The sequence below is a fragment of the Xiphophorus maculatus genome, chromosome 15, assembly GCF_002775205.1.
Source record: "Xiphophorus maculatus strain JP 163 A chromosome 15, X_maculatus-5.0-male, whole genome shotgun sequence".
Lineage (NCBI taxonomy): Eukaryota > Metazoa > Chordata > Actinopteri > Cyprinodontiformes > Poeciliidae > Xiphophorus > Xiphophorus maculatus.
Genome location: NC_036457.1, coordinates 21,389,983 through 21,417,288, shown reverse-complemented (window position 1 = coordinate 21,417,288; position 27,306 = coordinate 21,389,983). Strand labels below are relative to the sequence as shown.

Here is a 27,306-nt window from a genome sequence, read left to right as displayed (position 1 = left end):
GGAAATCTATTTAGCTTTTTTTTAACTGCAGCCTTGAAGAGTAATTTTCACAAATAACATTGCTTCAGTTTATCTTTGCTCTGACTCATGAACCTTTGGTTCTTTGTGTGTGTCAGGACCTTGGAGGACAGAAATTGCACAAGAAATCTGAAAACTTTACTTTACTAAGGTTCACATCTGACACAACTAAGCAGATGTCATTTGAACTTTTGCTGTAAGACTTATTTTGCTTTTAGAGCTTGACTCATGATTAAGAAGTATCTTGGGAAGTGCAAGTTAATAAAAGATCTTTGTGAGGCAGGATGACTGTAGACCTTTAGAACGTCAACTCCTCACAACGACAAGTAAATTGTCTAATGGTTCTGTCTAACTGAACTTACTGTGAAATCAGTTTTGCCTTTTGTTTGACTGCTTTTGTTGGATGTACACCAGCTGAACCTGCTTCATTTGGGCGCCTTCACACCAGCCCTGTTTGGTCCGCTTCAGTCAAACTCTAGTTCCTTTGGCTAGAAAGTCTGGTTCGTTTGGTACAAGCGAACTCCGATGTGGACCTAAATAGCGAACTCTGTCCCACCTACAAACCTTGGCCTTGGTTTGGTTGAAGTGAACTCTACTTCTGTTTGAATGCATATGTGACCACCAAGCAGACTGGAGAATATAACTTTCTGGGTAAACGTAACCAAAACAAGCAATGACTCGTGGCCCTTTGCCAAAGACAAAAGTCAAATCCACTCATTCCATGAAGAAGGAAGTTGCGCTCAGTGTCGTCTCCAGAGGTTTTTGTGTCATTTCCTGGTGCAGCGCCACCATGTGTGACGGGAGGGAATGGGTTTTTCAAAAGATTTGGATAGTTTGACACAGTAGAGCGTAAAGGGAACTACAACAGCAGAAAATGGAACAAATGTTGCAATTTTGACCCCCAATCAAAGAGAGCCAACAACACTATCAAATGTGGAAAATCCCTTATTTAAGGGCTAGATCCAAACATGATGTTTGTTCTGCAGTACAAATAATTCAAATTTGTACAAATAATAATGTTCTTATTAGTACTCTGGAATAATAAGATGACTAATAAGAGGACCTGGACTTTGTCTACCTTGTCTCTGGCAAACTTCAATATGATATTTGTGTTTTTCTTAGCACTCCTTCGAAGATACTACACAGTTTTTTTGACATCAACAGTAAGAAAAGTGTGACGTTGTGCCAGTCATGATATTCTAATGTTTTTGGAGACTTTTTTCAGAAACTTGTCTGCGTTTTTGGGGGTCAACTTTAACAGGTTAGTGTTGTCAGACAGCAACAGAACGTCTGAGGTTTAATTTTCATTCAAAATGCTACGTAATAGTGTTTTAATTATAAGCACATGTCAACAAAAATTGCATTTTATCATAATTTTATTATCAAAATGTTTACAAGGTATTTTCACATGTATGAATTTATGTTAGAGTTATTATTTAATACCAATACATCCTCAAATGTTACTTCTTAGGGTGTTTTTTTTCACGACTAGGTGTGTTTCTGTGTTTTCCATCATTACAAATTGTAATAAAAAAAAGACTAAATCTTCATTTTTCTAAAAAAAAAAAAAAAAAAACATGATAACATAATAAATTATCTGGGTTCCAGAGTCATCTTACCTGCTGTGAAAATAAGAAATTAAAACTAAAGTGAATAAAAATATTTCACCCGCAATATTCGCAAAAGAATTTCTTCCAGAAGTGCGTTTAGATGATCAGACTCATAAACATTCACTAATAGTCACATTAAATTAAAAAGAAGTACGATGCAACATTAAAACTTTGGTCATTTCTTAATATTTTTCAATATTGGAGGTCTTCCTCCCGCGGCTGGCGCTCTCTGCTCTGGGTGAATCGTCATGTGATCCTCCTGATGGCCTTCAAGCAAAAGTGAGAGACTACGTTACACTCTTTTAATTTGGAGACAGTCTAACCAGCAAAAGATACAAAAGCTTATTTTGTTATCAGCAACTGGTGAATAAATTATTATCGCTACAGCACTAACCCTGTTGGGTGACTTTATTTAGTGGTTCTCTTGTGGCCGTGGGAAACATAAAATCTTAAAAAGCCTATCATAAAAATATTTTTAATAGACTTTAAAAAGAACAAAAAACTTTACAAAGCTCCTTGGGTCATTTTGATTTTGATGTATAAAATTTTGAATCCCATGAAATACAACTTTTATTATGTTTTTTTCCCCACAAAGCAACACAAATATTTGGTTTCTACAATCAAATAAACACAAATTAGATTTTCCCAGCCTGAGAGTATCATGCCTGTGATTGTCATTTCTGTCACAGCCTTTCCGGGAGAAGAAGATCACAGTCTGTACTGTAGATTAACTCGCTATAGAAGTCTCCCTTAACTGTGACAACATTGTTCCTGGTTTCTAGCGTTTAGAGTCTGTGTGGTCCTGCGGGTGAAACAATCCCCGCTTAAAAGACAACCTGTCTAACCACCTTTACTTTGTTGCTAATTTTCTAAGGACCCAAGTTTGTTGAGGTTTGATTCTGACAGGAGAGCCTGGGTAACTCTTTACTTCCCGTTTGTGCAACATTCATAGTAGGACGTCATAGCAACTCATTGGCTTTTCTATCCTGAAAAGTTTGACCAGAAAGAGAGATAGCAAATTCCCATTACTGTTATCAATCAGTATTCTTTTACTGATCCTTAGATGTTTTGTGAGTTTGATGTTGTAATTATTGTTTTATGACTTCTTCAATTCTTTAGGTTTGTATTGGGACAACGATACATAAATGTAGCGATACATGTGAGACTCTGTCTCTATTGTCTTTTAAACCTTTTCTAGCTGCAGTATGCAACTTTTATTTAAAAAAATAATTCCATATTGATTAAAACTGTCACTATGTGGTGACAGCATGGTGTGAGAAGGACAATCTGTGAAAACCTCCTCCCAGTGCAGTCTGCAGAAATGTACTAATTCCAGTGAAAAGCAACCAATCAGAGCTAGAAGGAGGATCTTAGTCCTGCCAGCCTCATGTACGCCGCTAAATGTACAAATGATGGAGAAACAACTTACTGTGACAGGAAAATCGTTTATCCGCTGTCACTGAAGGCCATGCTAACTAGCCCTAGCATTTGTCGCAAGCTATGTTGTGGTGAACCACCTGTAGCTTAGCAGAAAGCAAGGAGGGGGTGAGCACGAGAGTGATTGACAGCGCTAAGACCCTCCTCCTGGCTCTGATTGGTTGTTTCTGAGTGGTGTATTTCTGCAGTTAGTACTGGGAGCAATGGGAGAAGACAGTAAAGTTGGATTTTGTCACAAATTATCTGTCTTACACTGTCATGACGTAATGATCATTTTAACAAATATGTAAAGAACATATTTTTTTTATGAAATTTACATAAGGCAGCTGCAACAGGGAAAAAACGTAATTTTCTTTTCTTGTATCGTCCACCTCAACCAAACTGTGATACTTGCAAAGCCCACAGATTATCAAGATGTCCAATGAATGGATGTTTTTTGGTGAACTTGCTCACCTGGTGTCAGCTTCAACCTTCTCCAGTGTTTAAGGTTTAATGTTTCTATTAGACTGAACAGTGTATTAATAGCAGGGTTTTCTCTAACTGCTAAACATGTGCTGTGATACTGTTAACGCCCTCTGGGTCCTGTGAGACGTCAAGCAGATGTTATCAGAACATATTCCATTTGTCCAGGTTTTCTTCCTCCACAATCAGTGGAGCCTGTTGGTAGTTTTCTAGTGTAGTTATTTGCACGGCCGACGTCTTCATCCCACTGATACAAAGCCATCTTCTTCAAAAGCCGTTCCCTTTCACAACTTGCTAATTAAGATTTAGTAATGTGCTTTTTGTGGTTACACAACAGAGCAGCACCAAGCTGAATCTCCTCTCTATCAGCCGCCCTGCAGACCTCAATCCTATACTGAGATAATAAGCAATGGAATGCGGACAGGATATGAGGAGAGAGAGAAAAACTTCCAAATCCTCAAACCTTCAGATCTGTAAACAGAAAGTATATATTGATGTTGTTTTTGTATTTTTAATTTGGACACTATCCCAAACACCAACTTTAGGTATTTTACAAAATCTCTGTTTGATTGTAAAGTCAAAGTCATCCTAAATGCATTTTTACCCTCAAGCTCAACTCTTGTGTGGTCTCAACAATTTTTTTTTTCTCTCACATGATCTCTGCAGCTCCTCCAGAGTTGACATGGAGCCCTACACTGCTTATTTTATTGCACATTTGTCTCAAACGAGCATCAAAAGTGCATCAAGTTCATCTGCTTCTATGAAGGACTTTGTTTTTATGCCGATCTGAGGAATGTTAATGTCTAATAGAAAGGAACACTAATCTAAGGAAGACCAACATACAAGAATACACAAGAAACTAAAGTCCAACCACCTACAGATCATGAAAGTCCCCCACATCCACCCATTCCCCAAAGAGTCTAGGCAGGAGGAACAAAACAAAACCCAAACCAGGTGGGCACAGGGGGCCTCAAAAGGAAAACAAAAAAATAACAGGCCTGGCATGTGGAGGAGGACGTGTATGGAGGGCAAGAAACCACAAAACCAAACCAGAGTTCAGATGGACAAGCTGATTCAATGACCATGATGTTCCTGTTCTTTATAGGCCTGGAAACTCTGCTGACCTTTAACCTATAGGAAATCTTTTGTCAAGAGGAAAATGAGCGACACTGGACCCAACAATGAAGATGAACTTAAGGCAGCTATCAAAGCAGCCTGGGCTTCCATTACACCTAACCAGCTACAGGCTGAGCTCCTCCGTGTCACAGCACATTGATGCAGTAACTCAAATGCAACCAGGTCATAGTGCAGAGAAATGAACAGACCTTACAGAAACCTGATGTTTGTGCTCAAGGCATCTTTACCTATTGTATATGCCATACTCATTAAAATTCAAAAAAATAAAGGCTTAGAATATCTTACTCTGCGTCATGAATCTCTATAATATGGCCGTATCGCTTTCTGAAATGACTGGCCAGAAATACTGCATTTTAGGCAATATTCACATTTTTTTTATATGCACATGTGCACGTGCACTTATATCCTTAAATTTCACTAAACAACAAACTAATCCAACTGGAGTTTAACTACAACTGTTCTTTGAATTATATGACATTATGTACCGTTTTACCTAGTTTTATACTCTAACTGTATTAATCTATCTTGCAGTGAGGGTGTGACATATTGTACCGAGTTTGGGTGGAATTTTCCAGGAACTGAAGGACTCACATTCACCAAAATAAACTCCAAACATTAAATAGTTTTGCTAAGAGGTGTGCACAATGTGTGGAATGACAAGAAATGTGAAAGCAGTGCTGAGGTGGATGTTGGCTGAAATGGAAACTCACCTATGATGCAGATGTAAAAAGCTGCAATAAAGTCCGCCTCTCTGGAGAGCCTCGAAGCAAAGGGGTCGCCACGCAGGAGGTAATGGGGGACGTATGCGGGGTACGGCCATGTTGTGTTCTCCATCACTGCTATCAGTGGGGAATGCCCTGTGAAGTGAAAGGAAGAAGGCTGAAACAATAGAAGAGCTTCCTTAAATAGAAAACGGATTTTTGTAATTCCAGTTTGTGCAATTATATTGTCAATGGAAACGCAGCTCCTGTCTACTCCTGGATTCAAACCTTGTTGCTGCAAGACAACAGGGCTCTGCACTGCCCCACATAAAGACTCCTCCATACCTAACCAGAACCCAACAGCACTTTAATCACCACAAATGCATAAAGAAAGAAATTAAAATTAGTCCATTTTTAACCAATTTATAGACAAGCAGTTTGTTTACTTGCAAAGGAAACACTAAGCGTCTATAGAGAGGTAAAGTACTGATCAGACCCCAGGGCAGGATTAGAATCTGTTCTATTAAACTGTGTGTATCCAAGACTAAACCGAGAGATCACAAGATGAATCAAACATTCTTCTTTCAGTTCATTTATTTCCACGTGTCTAATGTGATCACAGCACAGTGCAGTACTGCTCATCGTGAGAGGTTCGGCCAAATTCCTCCAGCCCTCTGACATCTCAGCATCAGACCAGTCAATGCTGTGAACGTTCCCACACAGCTGATGTTTCCCAAGAGGCTTAGAGTTTCTTATTTATATCAAAGTGTTGGTGAAAGGAAATTCTATTTACAGTTTTCCTCAGTAGGTAAGCCTGTCGCAATAAATCAATTAATCGCATGATGGATTAAAATGAGCTGATGATTTTATATAATACATTTTTTTAGTGTTTTGCCTGCAAGTGGTTTTCATTTCAGTTTTATTCATTCTTTATTTTGGATATTTGAAAAATCTTTGAGTTACAGTCTTAAGCATTCAGTATGAAATGAAAGTTTATTGGTCTTTGAGAGGGTGAACCTGCATCATTATACCACTATATCAATATATCACTTGGAAATGGTCTCAAGATAGCAATGTTATCATTTATCACAATGATTACAGGAATATTTTTTATTGTCCAGCAAAATTAATCGTCCTGACAGACCTATGAGTTGCTTTGGCGCATTTTTCACATCAATATTAATATTTGCACAACAGCCAGTGCATTCCTGAAAACAACAAACACAGGCTGCAAAATCAAGTTGATAACCTGCAACAGTGTCAGTCTCTCAAAACGGATAGTTCATCAATAAGTGTCAGCATCATCAACATGAAAGGACCGGACACCATTATTTATTAACATGTTATTTAAATGGCTTTATCGTTATGACTCGTCACGCCGTGATTTCCAATACAAAAAAAAAAAAAAAAAAGGTCTCAGTTCCAATACCTGAAAATGCTCAAGAAAGCAACACACAGTATTTACACAGCCTTCTGAATTATGGTTAAAGTTGGACATTTTCAGGAAAGAACAAGAAAGAAACAAAATAAAATTGACAGATTTGTATTGAAGAAACTGGCGCAGGTCCAAACGGATTTGCAATTCGTGAGGCATGAGACTTATACAGTGATGAGTAGAAATGACCGAATGTTGTGGAGGTTCAACTAACAGCAAGAAAACAATTGAGAAAAACAATAAACATGTAAATAACCTGGTCATCTTTATATTCCACTCCATATTAACAGTGAAAGTCAAACACGTATAGATGTCAGAATGAAGAAGACTAGCAGAAACTTTACCTGAACATATTAAGGTCTGAGGACAATGTTAACAAAAACAAAGGTGTTTTCAAAGGTGTTTCAATAGACTCAGTTCCATTGGAGACTACAATTTTATAAACTATTCTACCCCTGGCCTGTGGTGGCGCTGCACGAAGAACTACTGAAGGAAATGACACAAAAACCTCTGAAGAAGACACTGATCACAACTTCCTCCTTCATGAATGCAAACATGAATGGAGAGAAGCCACATTTTGGAGCAGGGGTGGGCACTCCTGGTCCTCGAGGGCCGGTGTCCTGCAACGTTTAGATGCATCTCTACTTCAACACACCTGAGTCAAATAATGAGGTCGTTAACAGGACTCTGGAGAACTTGACTGCACTTAGGAGGAGATTCAGCTGTTGGATTCAGGTGTGTTGGACCAGGGAGACATCTAAGAGTTGCAGGACACCGGCCCTCGAGGACCAGGAGTGCCCACCCCTGTTTTGGAGGCTTGAAGACACAAACCATTTCTCCCACTATCCTTTGTTTTGGTTGGATTTACCAGAATGCTTTACGCTAGGTAACGTAATTCTAAGCAACCAAGAGACAAAAGCTGATGCCTTAGAACCCGACCCTCTTTATTCACAAGATGAAGCAAAAATCATTAAAGGCACAGTAAAAATAGGAGACAGGAAAATGTAAAAAGAACACATAATAATAAAAGAAATTGTGAGGAAAAACAAAAATTAGGAGACAAAAATGCATCAATAAATAAATGTGAAAACATAAAGCAATACATTTAAAACAGTAACATTTACTGTATATGACATGCTTAAATATATAATTTGTTGGAACAAAACTAAATATGAATGTCAATTAAATTTTAAGATCACGTAAGATTCACAGTTCTTAAAATAAATTGTTGCATTTGAAATGTTTTGACTTATTTATTGGACCGTTTAAATATTTCTGTCAGTTTCTGTCCTCCGTAGACAGGCACTAACAGATGTCGAGATAAATTCTCCATGTGTCAGAAAAGTTTAATGCCAGCTTGTCAATTTCATCCTGACGATTAAAGCCCAAACCCTCGGGGTGAATATGACTCACAGTTTTGTCTGAAGTGTCAAAGTGACACCAGGAGAGAACAGCGTGCAATTTCTCACTTTTTAAATTGACAGAAGAAAAGTTTACACTGGGACAACAGCTTTTTTTTGTTTTTTTTTTTAAATCATACATATGAAAGCGAGCAGAGCTGGCCAACCACATAACTCTTGTGCAACTCTGGGAAAGGGCAGTTAAAGTTCAGGGTGACTAAAAACTAAAACACAGACACCTCTGAAATGGGTGAGGCGTATTTTAAGGCTTTTGCCAAAGAGAAAAGGCTAAAAGGTCATGGCAGTGTTATTTAGGTTCATTATATTTACACTAATGAATCTGTGTTTGTGACACAATAACTGTGAACAGGCTGGTATTGGCAGTGGATGTCAATCAAGAGATCCACGTATAAGGACATAGAATTTTTTCATGCTATTTTATGGTGCTAATTTTACATAATTTAAAATAAGACTTCAGGATGCCCAGGCACCCTGTATTTTTATAACTACTTATTTCTAACACCACCTGTTCTCGCTGTTTGTTTGTGCAGCCAGGTACATGTCTTTGTTTGCACAATTAACTTTCCAAATGATCTGGATTTGGCAGTCACATTTGCAGCATATAAACATTAACCGCTTTTGCAATTGCGCCATTGATTCAAAAAAATATTAGTCTCAGGAGTAATTAGCTGCACAATCGTCAACAACGGCCAACCTTAATAACTAATCTCTGCCTTCCTAATTATTGCCTCTTAAGTTTTAAAGGTCATGCAACAGAAGAGATATTCATTTTGAAGCCATGCCAAGTTGACAACAATTGTGGACACAGAGAGCCTTCCCTCAGTGGAATCAATTAGTCTGTGTCAGTATGAGTTAATGCCTGGCCACACATGTGGGCTTTAACCGAGGGAATCAACTGGACAAGAAGGCTGGCCTAACAGCTTGGTGCAGAAATGCAGCAGAAGACGCTGATCAAACATCTATAAGGACGATGCAGTAACAACCACTGTTACCGGGAACAAATAGAAACAAATATTTAAAACAATATCACTAAAGGCAGGGGGGTGGGGGGGTGAAAATCCAAAGTGGTGATTCTGGATTCACTCTTTGCTGGTGTGATGGTTGAGTTACAGAAGCAAAGAGAGGAGAGTGAGAACAGAGCAGCTGGGAGTCTTTACAGAAGTCAGGGAGCTGAGATAACCAATCTGATTTATCTATTAAATCATTTTATTGGCTGGATTTTATTGTCTATCTTTCTCTATTTTTGCGTCATGTAACAGCCTTAATAAATCTTAAGTCAAGGCCAAAGTAGTTTTGGGGGACATTTTTATGTTTTCCAAAGTAGGACTCCCGCTAATAAATCCCGCTAATAAATCCACTATATTCAAGAATTTATTTCTTGTTTAATTTATAAAATGAAATATTTACATTCGAAGCAATGGCAATGTTTGATAGCTTACGTGAACATAAGTACTGCAAAGCTCAACATGCGACTCAGTTTGTATATATAAGATTACTTGTTGAGCGTTAAATGAACAGTCTTCTCTTTTCTCCAATAATTAATCGAATTGTTATAAAAGTATTTTTGAGCTCATAAACTGACAAGTTATTCATCCAGGGTTTCTGCAGGTTTCACCAACTCAAATTTGAGACTTTTTAAGATCACGAGGAATTAAATGCAATATCTGCATCACAACTAAAACATACAACAAGAAAACGGGGAGACCTTTTGAACAATAACAACACAAGACTGAACTAAATATGGCAGCAAACACTGAAGAAAACCAAAAACCCAAACGCTCCAGGATTGTGCCGACTTTACGGCAAACTATTAACGTGTTATATTATTTTAGCAACTGACAATTGCTGTTTTCTACAAAAACAAATATGTCACATCATATGCTGTTTATATTCAGCTCTTACGTCACACAACTGGACAACACTGTGTTCTGCTAAAGAGCCCCTATGGAACTTACACATGAACACACACTCGCGTTTTCAGCCTCTCTGAAGGTCTTTCAATGCAAACTGTAACAAGGTCTTAGTCTCTCAAACGCCTAAGTTACACACAGGAAATCGTTCTTAGCGGGGAAGAGACAGGATTGGGTCAGACCCGTGTCTGGTTCACACAGCAGGCGGCAGCAGCATTTACCCAGGAGGGAAACTGTTGTGGCTTCTGTACTTCTGTGTGTCTCTCACTGCACTACAAACAGCCTCAGAAAAAGAAAAAAATAGGGTTTTTGTGTGGGCTAAGCTTTCCTTACCCCACACACAGAGCTGTGAAGAAGGGCAGATCTATTAAGTCTAATTCTACGCTTTGTGCTCTGAGTGACGTCATGTATTATTATTATTTTTTACATATTTAGAGTTCCTAATACCACTTTCTGAATCATTTGAAAGAAGGTTTCTTGCAGTTTATTTTCTACAGGTTTGACCAAAGGTAGTCGACCTGTTGTTTCTGTTTCTTTATTATTTATTTTCCATCGGCTGTTATTCTCCCACTTGCACTGACTGAATAAATGAAAGTTGTTTTTACATGTTTGACCAAACTGGTGAAGTCGTTGGTGTATTTAAGTGAGCTGTGCTGGTGCAGAGTTATCAGATTCGGTACATTTATGTCTGTTTAAAAAAAAACAAAAAAACAAATGTCAGCGCTGTTCTTCTGTACCTGATCGGTGCTAAACCTCAGATTTCATTTCGGTACCGGATCTCTGTAGTCTCATCACATGAAGATTCATTTAGAAATGCCAACTAATTAATCCAAGCTCTAAGCACATCTCAAAATAATCCACAAGGTCTCAGGCATAATTTTAAATTTATTCAATTAATCCTTGCATTGTTCCCCTCATATGAGGTAGTTCTGCATACACTCTCTCCTAAGTGATGATGATTTCAGAAAGATTTCAAAGGCGGCTCACTGCCTCTGTATGCATCGGGTTAAACACGTTGCTGACAGCTGAATTCTATGAAATCAGTTTCCATAGGGAGGCTCCTGCCTGTCTGCTTACCTAATCCCAGTTGATGATTATTTTGACCAGGCAGTCGTTTTTTTTAAAAAAAAAAGACAAACACGGTTGTGTTTATCTGACGAACAAAATATTTGCTCTGTGAATCCAATCACATGCATTGTTTGGTGATCTGTTAGAATATTTAATGTATAAAATCAGAAAGAGTTTTCAGTTTTAACAAAATCCTTTGCTTCATGTATTTTTGAAACTTCATTACTTTTGATTCCAGCAGAAGAATTCAGATAAGAGAAAATCATTCTCCTATCCAGCTAAAGTGTCTGTCTTAATCACACAGACACCTCTAAGACCAGACTAATCAAACTCAGAGCTCTAACAGATTGGATCACTTCATCTTGGAAGGTTCACCGCTATCAGCAGACCTCTGGATGAAAGACCTGGGCTTGAAATTTGTGTGTTAATACCTTGAGAATCTGCTGTTTTAAATCACACTGGAAGAATCTCACACCTTCCTGTCCCCACAGCCGTCTGCCATCCAACAGTTCTGTGTCGTTGAATGCTTCAATGTGATCGCTGCAACCCAAGAGTCTTAAAGGGTTATTCCGTCTTATGGATCTCATGTGAAAGGTTTAGTCGGCAGACTCTGCTCTTCCAAGAGTCGCTTTTTGAAAAGAGTCTCTGTCTGCTCTAAGAGAGGTTCCATTTATGGGGCAAGTAATGCATTTTCTGCTCTGCGAGGACCAGACGGCGTCTCTTCCAAGTTTCTAACAGTAGCCTTTGTGGAGTTGTGGAGCACGACAAGCACAACATGTACAAGTTGACCCTCAGCACATATTTTCACCTATTAAGGTTTACTGCTCCTAACATAAACTGACATTGTTGATTTATTAGTAATTCGTCTTTCTGCTCTGATAGCCTTCACAGACATGCCACTTGTAGCTTGTTTTAGCATTATAGTTTAACCTCTCATTGCATGCTCTTAGCTATAGTTTAACTAATTACATGGATTTAATGGGTCACAATTCAATTTTTTTGTGTGAAATTAATCACTTTTTTGGTACGTCTGTCAATGTGTTACTTATTCCATGTTCTGGTGTATACTTTTATTTATTTACTTGTCTGTGTATTCATTCTCTTTCTCTCTCGCTCTTTTCCAATTCTAATCAAATATTTTTTATTAATCAAGGAAAATTAGAGAATATGAAGACAATAATGCAAATCAAAAATAACTAACAAGATTAAAGAAAAAAATACATATATATATGCTAATATATAAAAATATATATATATGCTAACCTACATATGTTAAACAATTTCATTGGTTTTAATCATGTCATGTCTTTGTTCTGATTGCACCCATCTTAATGTAGACCTTCTTTTTTTTGCTTGTTTGTTTATTTTATTTTTGTTGCCGTTATTAATTCTCATATCCAGTTATTTTGCACTAATTTGTTGGTCTGGAATGTTTCTTCTGTGCACTAATTGGTGAATTTAGAGAAAATGTAAACTACAAACAGAACAAATGACGACGAAGCCGTTTCTCTTAGTAAATTGCTTTGCATCTCATTGCTAAACATGTTTCGCCAGCGCAGACGTCATCTACAGTCCACATTTCTAAATAGGTTTCATGAACGATCAAGGCTTTCTGAAACACGTCGGACTTATATTTATTTAGTTATTACCAGCGAAAAAGGTTTATCAATGTATTTTTGATGAAAATTGGATTAATTAACTTGGAGATAAAAAAACAACTAATATATTTTTTTTCCTAATCTCACGTGACTGTTCAGTAATTTAGCAGAAAAAAGGTTTCCTTGAATTATACATTTTTATTTTCTCAATATATGGGAGATTTTGAATTAAAAATATTTTTTTGTCTATGTATGGTTTTTAATTAAAATGCGATTCATTTTGATTCATTAATTGCAGACCCTACAGTTATGTAGGGTGACTCAATTGACTCAATTAAAAATTAAGTAGAGATCAGTAACATGTCTATAGCACACACAACAACATGCAAACAAGCATTTACTGGCCAAATTAGCCAAATTAGGCATAATTGGTAATAACTATTACCATTAGATGAGCTTCGAATTTGATCATTTGCATGTGTGGAATACGGATCTGTCAGAATTAAAGCTTGAAGTAGTTTAAGGGGAATTTTTAAAACAATCTAAAACAATTTCATGTGGTTGTTTCATCCTGAATAACTAAATCTTTTCTTCTGGAAGCAACAGAAACGTGTAGAAACCGTTTATCAGTGCAGCAGTGCATAATACATCGTTACTTTATTCTCTTGGTATTCTATGCAAAATTAACACTTTTTCCATAGAATCAGTGTTGACAAAAGTTTTTTGCACTTTGAAGCCAAATTGTGTTGGAATTTTAGTAAACGTATTCATACAATATTTTATATTTTTGTTGTCATTATGGTCAGCTGCATAACATAGCAGGAAGTAAATGCACTGTGTTCCAAATTATTATGCAAATTGGATTTAAGTGTCATACAGATTAAATTTTTTGTTGTGCCATTAGATTTATGACGTCAGCAAGGAGGTGGTGAAGTCATGCTTTGGGCCGAAATCATGGGGAGAGAATCATTGGTCCTTCAGAGTCCATGAAGGTGTGAAAATGACCTCAGCAAAGTATATGGACTTTCTGACTGATCACTTTCTTTCATGGTTCAAAAAGAAGAGCCATAACTTCAGTAGCAAAATCATCTTCATGCATCACAATGCACCATCTCATGCTACAAGGAATACCACTGTGTCATTGGCTGCTATGAGAAACTCATGGTGTGGTCACCATCCTCCTCTGACCTCTGACCTCAACCCTATTGAGAACCTTTGGAGTTTCCTCAAGCAGAAGATCTGAGGATGGAATGCAGTTCATATCAAACCAGCAGCTCTGGGAAGGTTTTCTGACATCCTGCAAAGAAATTCAAGCAGAAACTTTCCACAAACTCACAAGTTCAATGGATCAAGAATTGTGCTGTGATATCAAAGAAGGTCCAATGTTAACATGTAACTCAGTCTGTTGAGATGCTTTTGATTGAAATAGCTTTTGATTTTAGTACATGTGACCATTTAATGGTGCACATTCAAAGACTTACCGTTTGCAGTTCTTTATAATCCATAAAATGTTTAGAAAATCTACTGTGCATAATAATTTGGAACAGTGAATTTTGAGTTTTTTATTTTTGAAAGAAAATACTGTTCTCATCTTCAGTAAATTTTGATTTATACTGTAATAGTTCATGACTTGAAAATTATACTGACCATCATTTGCATTGACCATGTCAGAAAATCTGAGAAAATATCACTTGAATAATAATTTGGAACACGGTGTATACACAGAAACCTTAAGTCAACATCACAATATGTCAGGTAGTAAATCTCAAAGATGACACCTGTTATGTATGAATCTTTTCTACTTTAACACAATTCAAGTTCCCATAAGATCTCTGTTTAAATCAAAATAGAGCTTTTATAGATCATCTTTAAAAAAAAAAAAAAAAAAGAAAAAGCCAAAACATATCTCCAGACTCCAAACTTTGTCGTCATCAAGAAAGTATTATGGTTTTAATATAGAGAAAATTAATCTTTTTCATCCTTTCTGACTGGATTACAAAAGGAAAACCCTTCATAGCCATTGCTTTACAATAGCACATTACTAAGCTAAACAAACACACTTCAATCTTCTTCTTGGTTTTCAACAAAAGACGGAATAATTAGTTTAAAGTACAGAGTTAAACGGTCCTGAAGAGATTTTTGCCTTCATAACTCACCCTCTGTTCATCGCTGAGATGTCATCCCACTTTAAGTTCCGTGTCCCCCCGTGAGCTGCCTGTCTTCCTGCTCCACAGAGCTGGAAACTGCGTGGATGACGCGATAAGGTCTCTGAGCCGCGGACACGCGCTGACTCTGACCCGTTAACTGCTGAGCAGCAACGGCGGCGCATCAGTCAGACTGGCGCGAGACCGAGACCGTCATTCTGTGCTTTTAAGCGTCAGAGCTGCGCTGGCTTCCGGTAATGCCTTTCAAAATAAAAGCCATTTATTTATTTATTTTTCCTTCACCATTCGCTTGCTGATACACAACCTAGTCTTATCTTGTCGTAAATGCCAGAAGTGTTTCCAACAGTAGCTGTGTTTCAGAAATATTTGTTGAAAGAATTAATTTTGTAATTGCAGCGTTTCCATTAAGTAAGAAATTAAATTAAAATCACATGTGAACAAGTTTGTTCATGGGATAAGACCTTAAATATCATAGCAGCGACAGTAAACAGTTGCATGAGGTATATTCAGAATTCAGCCAATCAGAGGAGACGTTGGCGTATTCAATAGGGGTTGGAGCGACAAGCCCCGCCTACTTGAGAGCGGCTACATGTGCCGTGTTTTGGGAAAATTGTAGTCGGGATTCATAACTCTTTTTCAGAAGAGTTATGAATTAAACATATATAATTCCACACAACTTTTCTATGAACTGTGTGATGCTGTGAGAGCTCTTATGGAGCCAGCTGCTCAATGTCTGAAAACAGCATAAATAAAACATCATCCTCCTAACACTTCCTGTTGTTTTCTTCGTCATTTTCAACAGTAGTAACACTTGGCTGTTGGTCACATTTGATGTGGAAAAAACTGTTTCCGTTGCTGTTTTGCAAAATACTTCTATTTCCACACCTGAAAAAACCCACTTCATGTTAGCACTAAAACTATTGAACAACTTCATTTTTGTCATTTCAAGTTGTGGAATTTTATGTTTAATGGAAAATGCAGCTGTGCCACAGAATTGAATCAGATTTAAAGGCAGAAGAGAATCTAACCCGTTGTGAGGAAGTGAAAGTGTTATTGAATAAAATTCGGTCCTGTTACACTCAAACCCACCAATGACCATCTATCCATTGTTCATACATTCCTTCTTCCCAGTGGTCATGTGCTCCTCAAACCCAGTTCATGACGACGATCAAATCATGTGGAGTATGTCGTCCTTCCAAATACAGCCAATACGTTAGAGAGCTACGTCTGGGGCGAGGCAGCATGGTGTATATTAAATAAGTATTTAACCTTTGTCCAAATTCATGGACAAAGGTTAAATATGCGGTGCTTCAGAAACTGGATTCAGAAACTAGCTTCATTCAGATGCTGTTTGGGAAAAGACAGAAGAATGTGGGAGGATGAGACTCACAAGTTGTCAAGTGATGCTGCATCTCCTGGTCCTGGGAGAAATCACAGCTGACTTTTACAAAGTTAAACTGCAACAGTCCTAACGGATTCATTTGACAGGATTTTAAGATTTTTAGGTGTGCAGAGAATTCAGTCCCTCTTCTTCTCCCCAATCTGCATGATCCAGTGCTACCCGATGTTTGATGGACCAAAGGCCAAGGGAGCAGGGAACAGCTAGTACAGCCAAACATTTTTCCAATCTTTCCTCCAACTGTTTATCGGCATTTATGTCAGCATTATAAAATTTGTCCCTTTTTTATTTGGAAATGCCCATGGTTGTATTAAAAGGCTACTTTTAAACACTGGTCTGTTTCCCAACCTAATTTTGAATTGTAAGAAGTTAAACTACAGCGCCTCTGACTTTAGATGGGTTAGCTTACTGCTATCACTTCAGATACAACACATAGAGAAAGCTTTGAAAACATTACAAATGATTATAAAAAAAAATGCTGTCTTTAATATGGAAACCATTTGTGCATGCATGCTAACTGACAAGGTACGATATTAATCTTTAAAGAGAAAGTGACCAACTTTGAAATGAAGCTGTACTGTTTCCTGTCTGGTTCATGCCGCCTTGAGTCTCACTTCACCAGCAGGCAGAAGGTGTGTGTGTGTGTGTGTGTGCGTGTGTGTGTGTGTGTGTGTGTGCTGAAGTTGGAAAAGCATGACGGATGCTGAACTCTGGGTGGCTGAATGAAAACAAAAACACTGAGGCAGTCAAACATCAGGAAGGAAATTTCCTACAGTCCTGAAGGCAACAAGATTAATACACTGCTTCATTTGTCCTTTTTCCAGGCTGGTTTTTGCTTATCTATAGAAACTACATAGAAGATATGTCATTGCATTTAATTGTAAAGTAGTTTTCCCAACAAACCAGGAGCCATCTAATTTAAGACTACTGATTTATGTTTGTGAATAAGCACACTGCAGGACAGAAGAAAAACAAAACCAGACCGGACCAAAAGTTGAACATTCTGTCTCAAACCAACACTGCTAGATTAAGCTCATTACTTCCAGAAAACCTTTATTTTATTACAGAGCAGAATATAGTGGTTCTTGAGGAGTAGCATTGCTGTTATGATAGAGGAATCAACATTATTAGTATGTTGATTATTTTAGAAAGTTAATCAGTTTGCAATTTTCTGACTCCAATCAGCTGGCAGTAACTTTTTAGATCAATCTGAATTTAAAAATAATTTCTGGAAAAACAAGCTTCTGTGGGCCAATATTCATAGCTCTTGACCTTTTTAGCATGGTTTTCCTTGTTCCAACAAAAAATATATATATTTAGTTGGATCCTGCAGGGTGAACAAACACAGGTTATTACATAAATGCAAAGTGGAAGGAAAATGATCAATCAATGTCAATGTCAATGTCAATGTCAAATTTATTTATATAGCACCTTACAGCAGACAAGACTGCACCAAAGTGCTGCACAAAATAACAACACAAAAACAACAACACAATGACAAAACAGAACACACATCATTTAAATGCCAAAGAGTAAAAATGAGTTTTAAGAAGCGATTTAAAATGGTCCAGGCTGTGGGCAGATCTAATCTGGAAAGGTAAGTTATTCCATAAAACAGGAGCAGCAACAGAAAAAGCTCGATCTCCTTTCCTCTTAAGTCGAGTTCGAGGAACTGTAAGTAATAACTGATTATTTGATCGTAGCGTTCTGGACACAGACTGGAAATTTAAAAGGTCCCGAAGATAAGGGGGGGCTAACCCATTTAAAACTTTAAAAGTTAACAAAAGAATCTTAAAATCTATTCGATAAAAAACAGGCAGCCAGTGTAAAGATGCCAGAGTTGGCCTTATGTGGTCATGCTTCCTGGTTCCTGTGAGAAGCCGTGCTGCTGCGTTATGGATCATCTGAAGTCGCTGAATCTGTGATTTTTCCATCCCTCTATATAAAGAGTTGCAGTAATCCAGTCGAGTTGTTATGAAGGCATGGATAAGTCTTTCAAAGTCCTTAAAACCGAAATAAGATTTAACTTTTGCTAAAAGCCGAAGGTGATAAAAACTCGATTTAACGACAGAACTAACTTGTTTATGTAGCTTTAGAGAGCTGTCAAAAGTGAAACCAAGATTCCTAGCAGAGGTCTGATAAGAGCGAGCTAAAGAACCAAGAATCTGATCTGGATTTGTAGTCTGAAGTTTCTGACCAAATAATAGAACTTGAGTTTTGCTTTCATTGAGGTGAAGAAAGTTTTTTTCCATCCATAATTTAACTTCAGCTAAACAGTTTAGCAACAGCTGAAGAGAATCAGTTGTACCATTTTGCAATTTAAGGGGCAAATAAATCTGGATATCATCTGCAAAACAATGAAAGGAAATATTAAATTTTTGGAAAATTTTACCAAGAGGCAGTAAATACAAGATAAACAAAATGGGCCCTAAAATTGACCCTTGGGGAACACCATACTTTAATGGTCTGGCCCCAGAACAGGATTGGTCAAGATGAACAGAAAAGGTTCTGTTTTCTAAATAAGACTTGAACCATTGGAATACTGAGCCTCGCAGGCCAACACAGTGTTTTAATCTATGTAAGAGAATTTGATGATCTACAGTATCAAATGCAGAGCTCAAATCTAGAAGTAATAAAACTGCAATGTTGCCTGAATCAACTGTTAAGAGGAGATCATTATACACTCGGAGCAAGGCAGATTCAGTGCTATGAGCAACTTTAAACCCAGACTGGAACTTCTCAGTTATATTATTGTCTTTTAAAAACATTTCAAGCTGAATAAAAACTAATTTCTCAAGAATTTTAGATAAGAAAGGCAATTTAGAAATGGGCCTGAAGTTTGCTAGGTCACTGGGGTCTAGATTGGATTTTTTAAGAAGAGGTTTGACCACAGCATGTTTGAGAGTAGATGGTACACAACCTGACTGCAATGAGGTATTTATCACCTTAAGAATGTAGCTGCCAAAAATCAGAAAAATGTCTTTTATCAGACGAGTAGGAAGACAGTCCAGTGGATAATTTGAAGGCCGCAGATGGTTTATAACCAACTTCAGTTCATCCATGGAAACTGGCTGAAAGTGCTCTAGAGTTGCTGGGCATTGTGGCATTCCAAGGGAATCTAAGTCTACCAGCTTATTCAAGCCTCTAAGAGCTTCAATCTTTCCTATAAAGAACATAGAGAAAGCCTCACAACGTTCAACAGAGTCTAAAGGACTTGATATAATCGAGGGATTGACAATCCTATCCCGGACATTAAAAAGGACCTGCGGCCTATGCCTATTTGAAGCTACAAAAGTAATAAAATATTTCGATTTTGCTAATTTGACAGCCTTCTGATAATTAATTAGACTGTCTCTCAAAATTTGAAAGGAAACCTGAAGCTTATCTTTTTTCCACCTCCTCTCAGCGCGCCTACATTCTCGTCTAAGCGCGCGTGTGGTTTCATTAAGCCACGGCTCCAAAACTTTCTTTCTTGTAGTTGATTTAATTTTCAAAGGAGCTACAGTATTTAGAGCATTAGAGCAGATGTTGTTAAAATTTGTAACAAGAGCTTCAATATCAAGGTTATCAGTAGGGAATGTAGTAGGAGCTAAGATTGCATTCAGTTGAAGAGCAGTATCAGAGTTAATGGTACGACAAAGTAAAGGTTTAACATTGCTTGTAACCACAGGAGGTGAAATCTTGATAGAGAATAATACAGGGAAATGATCTGAAATACAAGTCTGAAAGATTTCAATGGTATCCAAACAAAGCCCGTGTGATAACACCAAATCCTGAGTATGGCCCTTTGAATGTGTTGGTCCAACCACAGATTGTATAAAATCAAATGAATCAATCAAGTCCAAAAAGTCCTTCACCAGAGGTTTATCTGGGCAGCATATGTGTATATTAAAATCACCTATAATTAAAATACGATCGTGCTCTACGGCAATCCCTGCCAAAAGTTCAGAGAATTCATGAATGAAGTCCTTGTTGAACTTTGGCGGACGATAGATCACCACACACAAAATTGGTTCAGTTAATTTTAGTTCAAAAGCTTGGAGTTCAAAACTGCAAAATGATTGTATGTGTGATTGTTGACAATAAAAACTGGATTTAAAAATTGTAGCCAGACCTCCGCCTTTTCCAGTCTGTCGGGGAGAGTTTATAAAAGTACAGTTCTGAGGTAGAAGTTCAGAGAACGGGGACAACTGACCTTCTTGTAACCAAGTTTCTGTGATGAATAAAAAATCCAAATCCCGAGAAGTGAAGAGATCGTGTAGCATGAAGGTCTTGTTAGCTAGTGACCTAGCATTAAGCAACGCCAAGGAGACGGTTGATGATCCAGCTTCACAAGTTGGGGTGGAGACATCGTTCAACCGCTTGAGATTAGCACTGTCCACATTCCTCCATTTATCCCGCCGTCGTCTGTAATAAAAAATCTTCTCCACATCCATCTGAGAGGCGCACAAACCCGGAAAGACGTGACAAATCCAACGGCGTCTTACATCCAGGAAACGAGGACACCATCCAAGTCGAGGAGAGCCGCCTCGACAGCGAAGAGATGCTAGATAAGCTTTAATCCTCACCGCCAGTCCTCCACGTTTACCACGTCTTCTGCGGGGACGCCTTTCCGGAATAAGATGTGGACAGCTTAGCAGCTCAGCGGGGATGTCTGAGAGGAACTCGAAGCCTCGGTTTCTCGGACCCAGACCACATCCAAATTGTAAATCTACCGATGTTTTAATGTCCAGAAGCGCCTGACGGTCATAATAAATCAAGGCACTGGAACCATAGAAGCATAAATGTACAAATAGAGCGAAAAGAACAAAAACAACAAAACAAAGAGAGCGAGTCGGACGGCGTGCCGTACACACTGGCGCCATCTTGATGTGGGAGATTGAATCAACATTATTTACAAATGAAAAATCAGAAAAGCGAGGAGTACTTTTGTTATCTGCTCTCCTAAATCAATCAATCTATTGCTGCATTTCAAGCTGCTGATAGCTTGACGTCTCCACTGGTTTTAAAGATCCAGAGTGAATTTCTTCTGTGTATCCACCTTAAACATAGTGGAATTATGTGAAAATCATCTTTGAGCATCAAATTTAAAGTCTTGCCATCGAATGCTGATAGCTCTGGTCTTTGTCTCAGTAGCTGTGTTTCCATTGACTACATATTTGCCTCATTTGATACTTTAAAAATAAATTTGCAATTTGGCGCTAGAATGAGGTGTTTCTATTTTTTTTTTTTTTTTGGGCCATATCAAAATTGTTTTCTTTTGCAAAACTGCAATGGAAATACCTTTTTCACATCACACAAGTAAGCTGATCAACAAACGGATGTTGCTGCCGGCGTAAACCATGAAGAAGAAGACGACAGGAAGTAGTTTTATAATGACGTCTAGCATCCAAAACCAAACAGAATTTCATACTCTGAACAGGAAATGCTTTGCTATCTTGACATAATACCGTAATTGCATCAGTTTATGTAAAAAACATACTTAGTTACTTAGTTGTTCCAAGTCAATGAGATTAGAAACTTCTCTGAGAATAAGAAAAACAGATTTTCTAAGTATGGTGTTTTTTTAAAATAAGGGGCAGAAAAAGTTAACAATTGTAGCTGTAAAACATTAAATAACATTTTAAAAAATCCTTTGAGTAATTAATTAATCTGATCTTTTTACAACTTATTTATGGCAGTGGCTTCCTTTTGCATCAATTCAAGTGGGATAACAAGTCAGTCACAATAAAAAAAAGTCATTTCATCAAAGATTTGACCCATTCGGGTTCAGAGTTGTTCCTCCATTTTTCTTATATCACTTAGAATTCTTTAAAAATGTGTTTTAAAGTTATTTTCAAATGTACAAAGTGCAACAGCTTTACAAAGAGCTGGTTCAGTGTTGCACGACATTACTCTGAAATGCATCATTACGCTAATTAAACAACCAACCACATAAAAATGTTCTTTATTTATTTCCATCAGCTCAATTGTGCACAGAGTGTAAGAGTTCAGCTAAGAGCATTCACAGCAAGCTGTAACATTTCGCTCCACAATTCACAAAGTATTATTATAACAAGAGATGGGAATGGAGGAATACAGTTCAGTGCCCAAGTCGCTTTTAGTTGAATTTGGTTCCTCGGTCTGAAGATGCAAGCTGTAACACAGTAGGTCAGAGTGTTTTCCACTGAACAGCAGGTTATTGGAAAGATTGAACTTCCTTAGAATGCTAAGGAAATCCTATTTGTTGGGGGCTTTTGACCAGAGTTTTCTAGTTAACGGTCTACTTGAAGTTTCTGCTGATGTGGTTAAGAAAAGCTGAATACCTCTCCGCCTCGTCTTTATCTATATTAGCTGCTCTTCATGCTTACAAATGAAATGAAGAAGGTGTTCTTTTGGCTTTTTGATGTTTAATGACCAGTTAATCTGCAGACTTCATCTCTTAGCAGTTTAATCGCTGCTACAGAAAACACAGACCACCTTTGTGTCACGTGTAGATTTTGTGGCTGTATTTGTGGGGTGTGTAGGTGGTTAGCTGTTGTATGTATTGTGGAGAATAAGCCGTTCTCCATGCTAAGTTCTTGATGTATGAGGTTGAAGAAGGGTTAGTGAGTTGAATTCATTAATTTCATTTATTAATACCAAAATACAGCTGGTCCATTTTTTTATGCTACCTTTAGGAGCCAGTAGGACATAATGGCATCAAGCAACAGTGTAATTCTCTTTGTTAGCCTCTATCTAAGCTACGCCCTAAAGAGGACGTTCTCTTTCCTTTAGCCTTAGTTTTGAGGGTGTTTCTTAACATGTCATTTCCTTTAGCTTTAGCTTTGCCACTACCTAAAAGAGATAAAGGAAAACACAGATATTTTCTCAACAGGATATTGCAATTATTACAGTTAGAAGCTAAGTGATCGGGCCCGAAATTTGGGTGTCGTGATAAACTCTGACCTGAACCTTCAGAGTCACATAAAGACAGTTACAAAGTTGGCCGTCTATCTCCTTGAAGGATAAAAAGGACTAATGTCTCAGCAAGATCTAGAGAAACTCTTCATTGCGTTTATCTATAGTCACATGGACTACAGCAACAAGTTTGCCTGAAAAAAAAAAAAAAAATCAAATCAGATCAGATTGCTGCACCTGATCTGGAATGCTGCTGAACCACAAATCTGGAACAAATGTCCAGAAAACTGCAGAACAGCTGAAACACAGACTTCCTTTAAACCGAGGCTAAAATCCCGAGCTGTTTAGAGCTGCCTCTGATTTATAGTGAAACAAGTGAAACATTGATCAACACATTTGATGTGTATTGATGATTGTGATGATGGCATTTGACAAAATGTAATGTTTATTGCCTATTTCACAACTGGTGACTGTATGATGTTTATATAATGTAAAGCACTTTGATCTGCCTGGTTGCTGAAAGGTAAAGTAAGGTCATTTTATTTATATAGCACATTTTCAGCAACAAGGCATTTGAAGTGCTTTACATGAATTAGAGGAAAAATAAAAGCAAAAACAAAAGAACTTCATAATTGTAGGAGTTTCTCTAAGGAATAAGCATATGAACCAGACTGTCTCGTCCCTTGTTTTTAATTCCTTATCCTTGATATAAAACTCATATCTGCCTGACAGAGCTTTTCACCCCGACCTGCTTCATTATTGATTGTCCTACAAGCTCTCTGTATTGTGCACAATATATGAATAAACCTGATTTCACCTGACAAGAGCTTGGTAAACTTTTTATTTTTATTTTTTCCACAACAGCATTCACAGCTTTCAGTACTTGGCCATGCAGGAATACTTGTAGGAGAGGTTTGGAATACCCCTAAATTCAGAGAGTCAGCATATTGAATTCACTCCCTCTGCAACCCAGTCCAGGAACTAAAAGCAGTCTATAAGCAAAGAGGATGATTGTCAAGGTAGAGCTGCCTGAAGTCATTGTCTTATTTATTACCACAAACTCACAAACAAGGAGGACATTGTCCGTTGTTCTAAAATCAACTGCTCCACTTGTATCCTGTGATCTCAGCTTGGGTCATGGTCTTTTAACCAAACAGTAACGTATCTTGTTTAGACATCCAGTGTAATCGGGGTCAAAGATTTTTCTCAGAATGTTGGTACCAAAAAATTCCCAGAATGGGATCTTGGAGTATTTACAACTTGTTAGTTCCCAGCTAGAAATCTGAATGAACCTTTTCTCCTCTTGTGTTTTTCTAAAATGAGGGGAGGAAAAAAAAAAAACATAACTCGTCATCAGCAAACATTTCACATGATACATTTATTGAACAAAACTGTTAATCAATGGTTCTCTGTATTTATTTTTTTTCTATTCAAAAGCAAAGCTGTATTTCCTATTTTGCAGTTGCTGAATTTAATAAAAACCGCAAAAGGACAGTTTTGGTGAACAAGTTATACATCATTTAAAGAAAGTAATCATTTTTATTTCGGTTACAAATCAACATGATACAACAAAATTCGGACATTTTTTCCAATAAGCACTTAATGTCAAAATGAGAGGTGATCTTCACAAAATAATCAAAAATAAATATAGCTTGATCAGTAGTACTTAAATGGGTGCTTTACTGTGTAAAAGAATCACTGGGCATACATAGCTCAGTAGGCAGAGAATGAGAATCTAAAGCTAAAGGTAGAGATTACGAGCCTCACATTGAGAAGTTCTAATTTGACTTTGGTTACCTTCAGGATGGGTGAATGTGTCCCACTACTTTTTGAAATATGGATGAAAATCTATCAACTTTGTTGAAATATTTACTGTTATGTTTAAATTTTATTGATAGAGGTCTACATTATTGCCGTTTGGCAAAAAATATAAGTAGTGTTTTGTCGTCGTACTATAGTACAAGCTAGGGGAACCAATTTACTTGCATTGGCGCGTGCAAATGAAAAGCTTGTCATCAAGCCTGGCTAGCTCAGTCAAATGACCGACCTATACTGGCAACAGTGATTTAGCTACAGAATTAACTTTGTCTACATAGGCAGTGCTGAGTGAAAGGATTGCAACCAAAGCCTGGCGTTTTAGCCCCACGTTGGGCGTTTCGAATTTGACTTAATTTATGTTTTTGATGAAAAAACTCTCGAGATTAGGCCCAGTGCCTTTGGACCTTCTAAGCGTACACCAAAACAAGTCAGGCGGGGGAACGGTCGAAGGTCCCAGACTCAAGGCTTTACCACTTACTTCCTTGTTTCAGGTCTCCTGATGGAGGCATAGGTTCGAATCCCACTCCTGACATTGGCGATGGTGAATAAATTGGCTACCACCAACGCCCAGCTAGCTCAGTCGGGAGAGCATGAGCATGTCATTGCTGTGATGTTTGAATGCTATTGATAGAGGTCTACATTTGCTCGAATCCCACTCCTGACAATAATAATTTGATTCTGCCTTCCATATGCACATGACAGAGTGTGCACAAGATTCTTTTATGGTCTGACAGTATTTTATATGTCACGTAAGACCAGTTTTATGGAAAATTGCTGCAGGTGAATAAATTGGTTGCCACCAAAGCCCGGCTAGCTCAGTCGGTAGAGCATGAGACTCTTAATCTCAGGGTCGTGGGTTCGAGCCCCACGTTGGGCGTTTCTAATTTGACCTACTTTATGTTCTTAATGGGTTTATGTGGCCCAGTACTTCATGACACTTACTCTCTGCCATCGGAGCGGTCTCGTTTAAACACTTGTTGTTATGTTTAAATTCAGTTGAGAGAGGTCTACATTTGATGATAGCATTTTTGCCTAAAGTATTAGCAGTGTTTTGTTGTAGTACTTTAGTACAAGCTAGGAAATAAACTTTGTTTGCATTGTTACGAGCAAATATAGGTCTTGTCTTCAAGCCTGGCTAGCTCAGTAGGTAGAGCATGAGACTTTTAATCTCAGGGTCGTGGGTTCAAGTCCCACGTTGGACGTTTCAAGATTGATTTAATTTACATTGTTGATGGGTAAATGTGGACTAGTGGTTGTATATCCCTCAACCTTGCAGAACCAATGTTTGAATGCTATTGATAGAGGTCTAGATTTACTCATAGCCCTTTGGCAAAACATGTCACAATTTGTTTGTTTTAGTACTGCGAGTACATTGAAAAAGCCGTCAAGATTAGGCCCAGTGCCTTTGTACCTTCTAAGTATGGAGCAACACAGGTCAGGATGGCCGAGCGGTCGAAGGCGCCAGACTCAAGGCTTTACCCCTTACTTCCTGGAGAGGTTTCTGGTCTCCTGATGGAGGCGTGGGTTCGAATCCCACTCCTGACAATACTTATGTGATTGATCTCTAGAGCAAATTTCATGGTGTGAAAATTCTTTCTTTGTAAATGTGGTGGCTAATTTGATTCTGCCTTCCATATGCACATGACAGACTGTGCACAAGATTCTTTTATGGTCTGACAGTATTTTATATGTCACGTAAGACCAGTTTTATGGAAAATTGCTGCAGACTCCCGATCTACCCGGCCGATTTTAATGTAGCCGCTGAATCCACAATTTGCACCGTCGATGGTGAATAAATTGGTTGCCACCGAAGCCCGGCTAGCTCAGTCGGTAGAGCATGAGACTCTTAATCTCAGGGTCGTGGGTTCGAGCCCCACGTTGGGCGTTTCTAATTTGACCTACTTTATGTTCTTAATGGGTTTATGTGGCCCAGTACTTCATGACACTTACTCTCTGCCATCGGAGCGGTCTCGTTTAAACACTTGTTGTTATGTTTAAATTCAGTTGAGAGAGGTCTACATTTGATGATAGCATTTTTGCCTAAAGTATTAGCAGTGTTTTGTTGTAGTACTTTAGTACAAGCTAGGAAATAAACTTTGTTTGCATTGTTACGAGCAAATATAGGTCTTGTCTTCAAGCCCGGCTAGCTCAGTAGGTAGAGCATGAGACTTTTAATCTCAGGGTCGTGGGTTCAAGTCCCACGTTGGGCGTTTCAAGATTGATTTACTTTACATTGTTGATGGGTAAA

At 38.0% G+C, this 27,306-nt stretch overlaps 1 protein-coding gene and 5 non-coding genes across 6 annotated transcripts in view; 5 read left to right on the top strand and 1 right to left on the bottom strand.

Moving 5' to 3' along the window:
• LOC102230618 (opsin-5-like) overlaps window positions 1-15,144 on the bottom strand; it is a 36,446-nt gene extending 21,302 nt beyond the window's left edge. The window contains exons 1-2 of the mRNA XM_023347248.1: window positions 14,954-15,144; window positions 5,375-5,521 (exon numbers count right to left, since the gene is read on the bottom strand). Of these exons, the coding sequence (XP_023203016.1) occupies window positions 5,375-5,498 (124 nt within the window). The 5' untranslated portion in view covers window positions 5,499-5,521; window positions 14,954-15,144. The remainder of the gene's footprint in view (window positions 1-5,374; window positions 5,522-14,953) is intronic.
• A 10,718-nt stretch (window positions 15,145-25,862) lies between these two features.
• Window positions 25,863-25,935, top strand: trnak-cuu. Its single transcript has one exon. It is a non-coding gene; the product is annotated as a tRNA-Lys (tRNA).
• Window positions 25,936-26,187: 252 nt separating this feature from the next.
• trnak-uuu lies at window positions 26,188-26,260 on the top strand. The gene has a single exon. It is a non-coding gene; the product is annotated as a tRNA-Lys (tRNA).
• Window positions 26,261-26,492: 232 nt separating this feature from the next.
• Window positions 26,493-26,603, top strand: trnal-caa. Its single transcript has 2 exons — window positions 26,493-26,530; window positions 26,558-26,603. It is a non-coding gene; the product is annotated as a tRNA-Leu (tRNA).
• Window positions 26,604-26,870: 267 nt separating this feature from the next.
• Window positions 26,871-26,943, top strand: trnak-cuu. The gene has a single exon. It is a non-coding gene; the product is annotated as a tRNA-Lys (tRNA).
• A 252-nt stretch (window positions 26,944-27,195) lies between these two features.
• Window positions 27,196-27,268, top strand: trnak-uuu. Its single transcript has one exon. It is a non-coding gene; the product is annotated as a tRNA-Lys (tRNA).
• The last annotated feature ends 38 nt before the right edge of the window (window positions 27,269-27,306 follow it).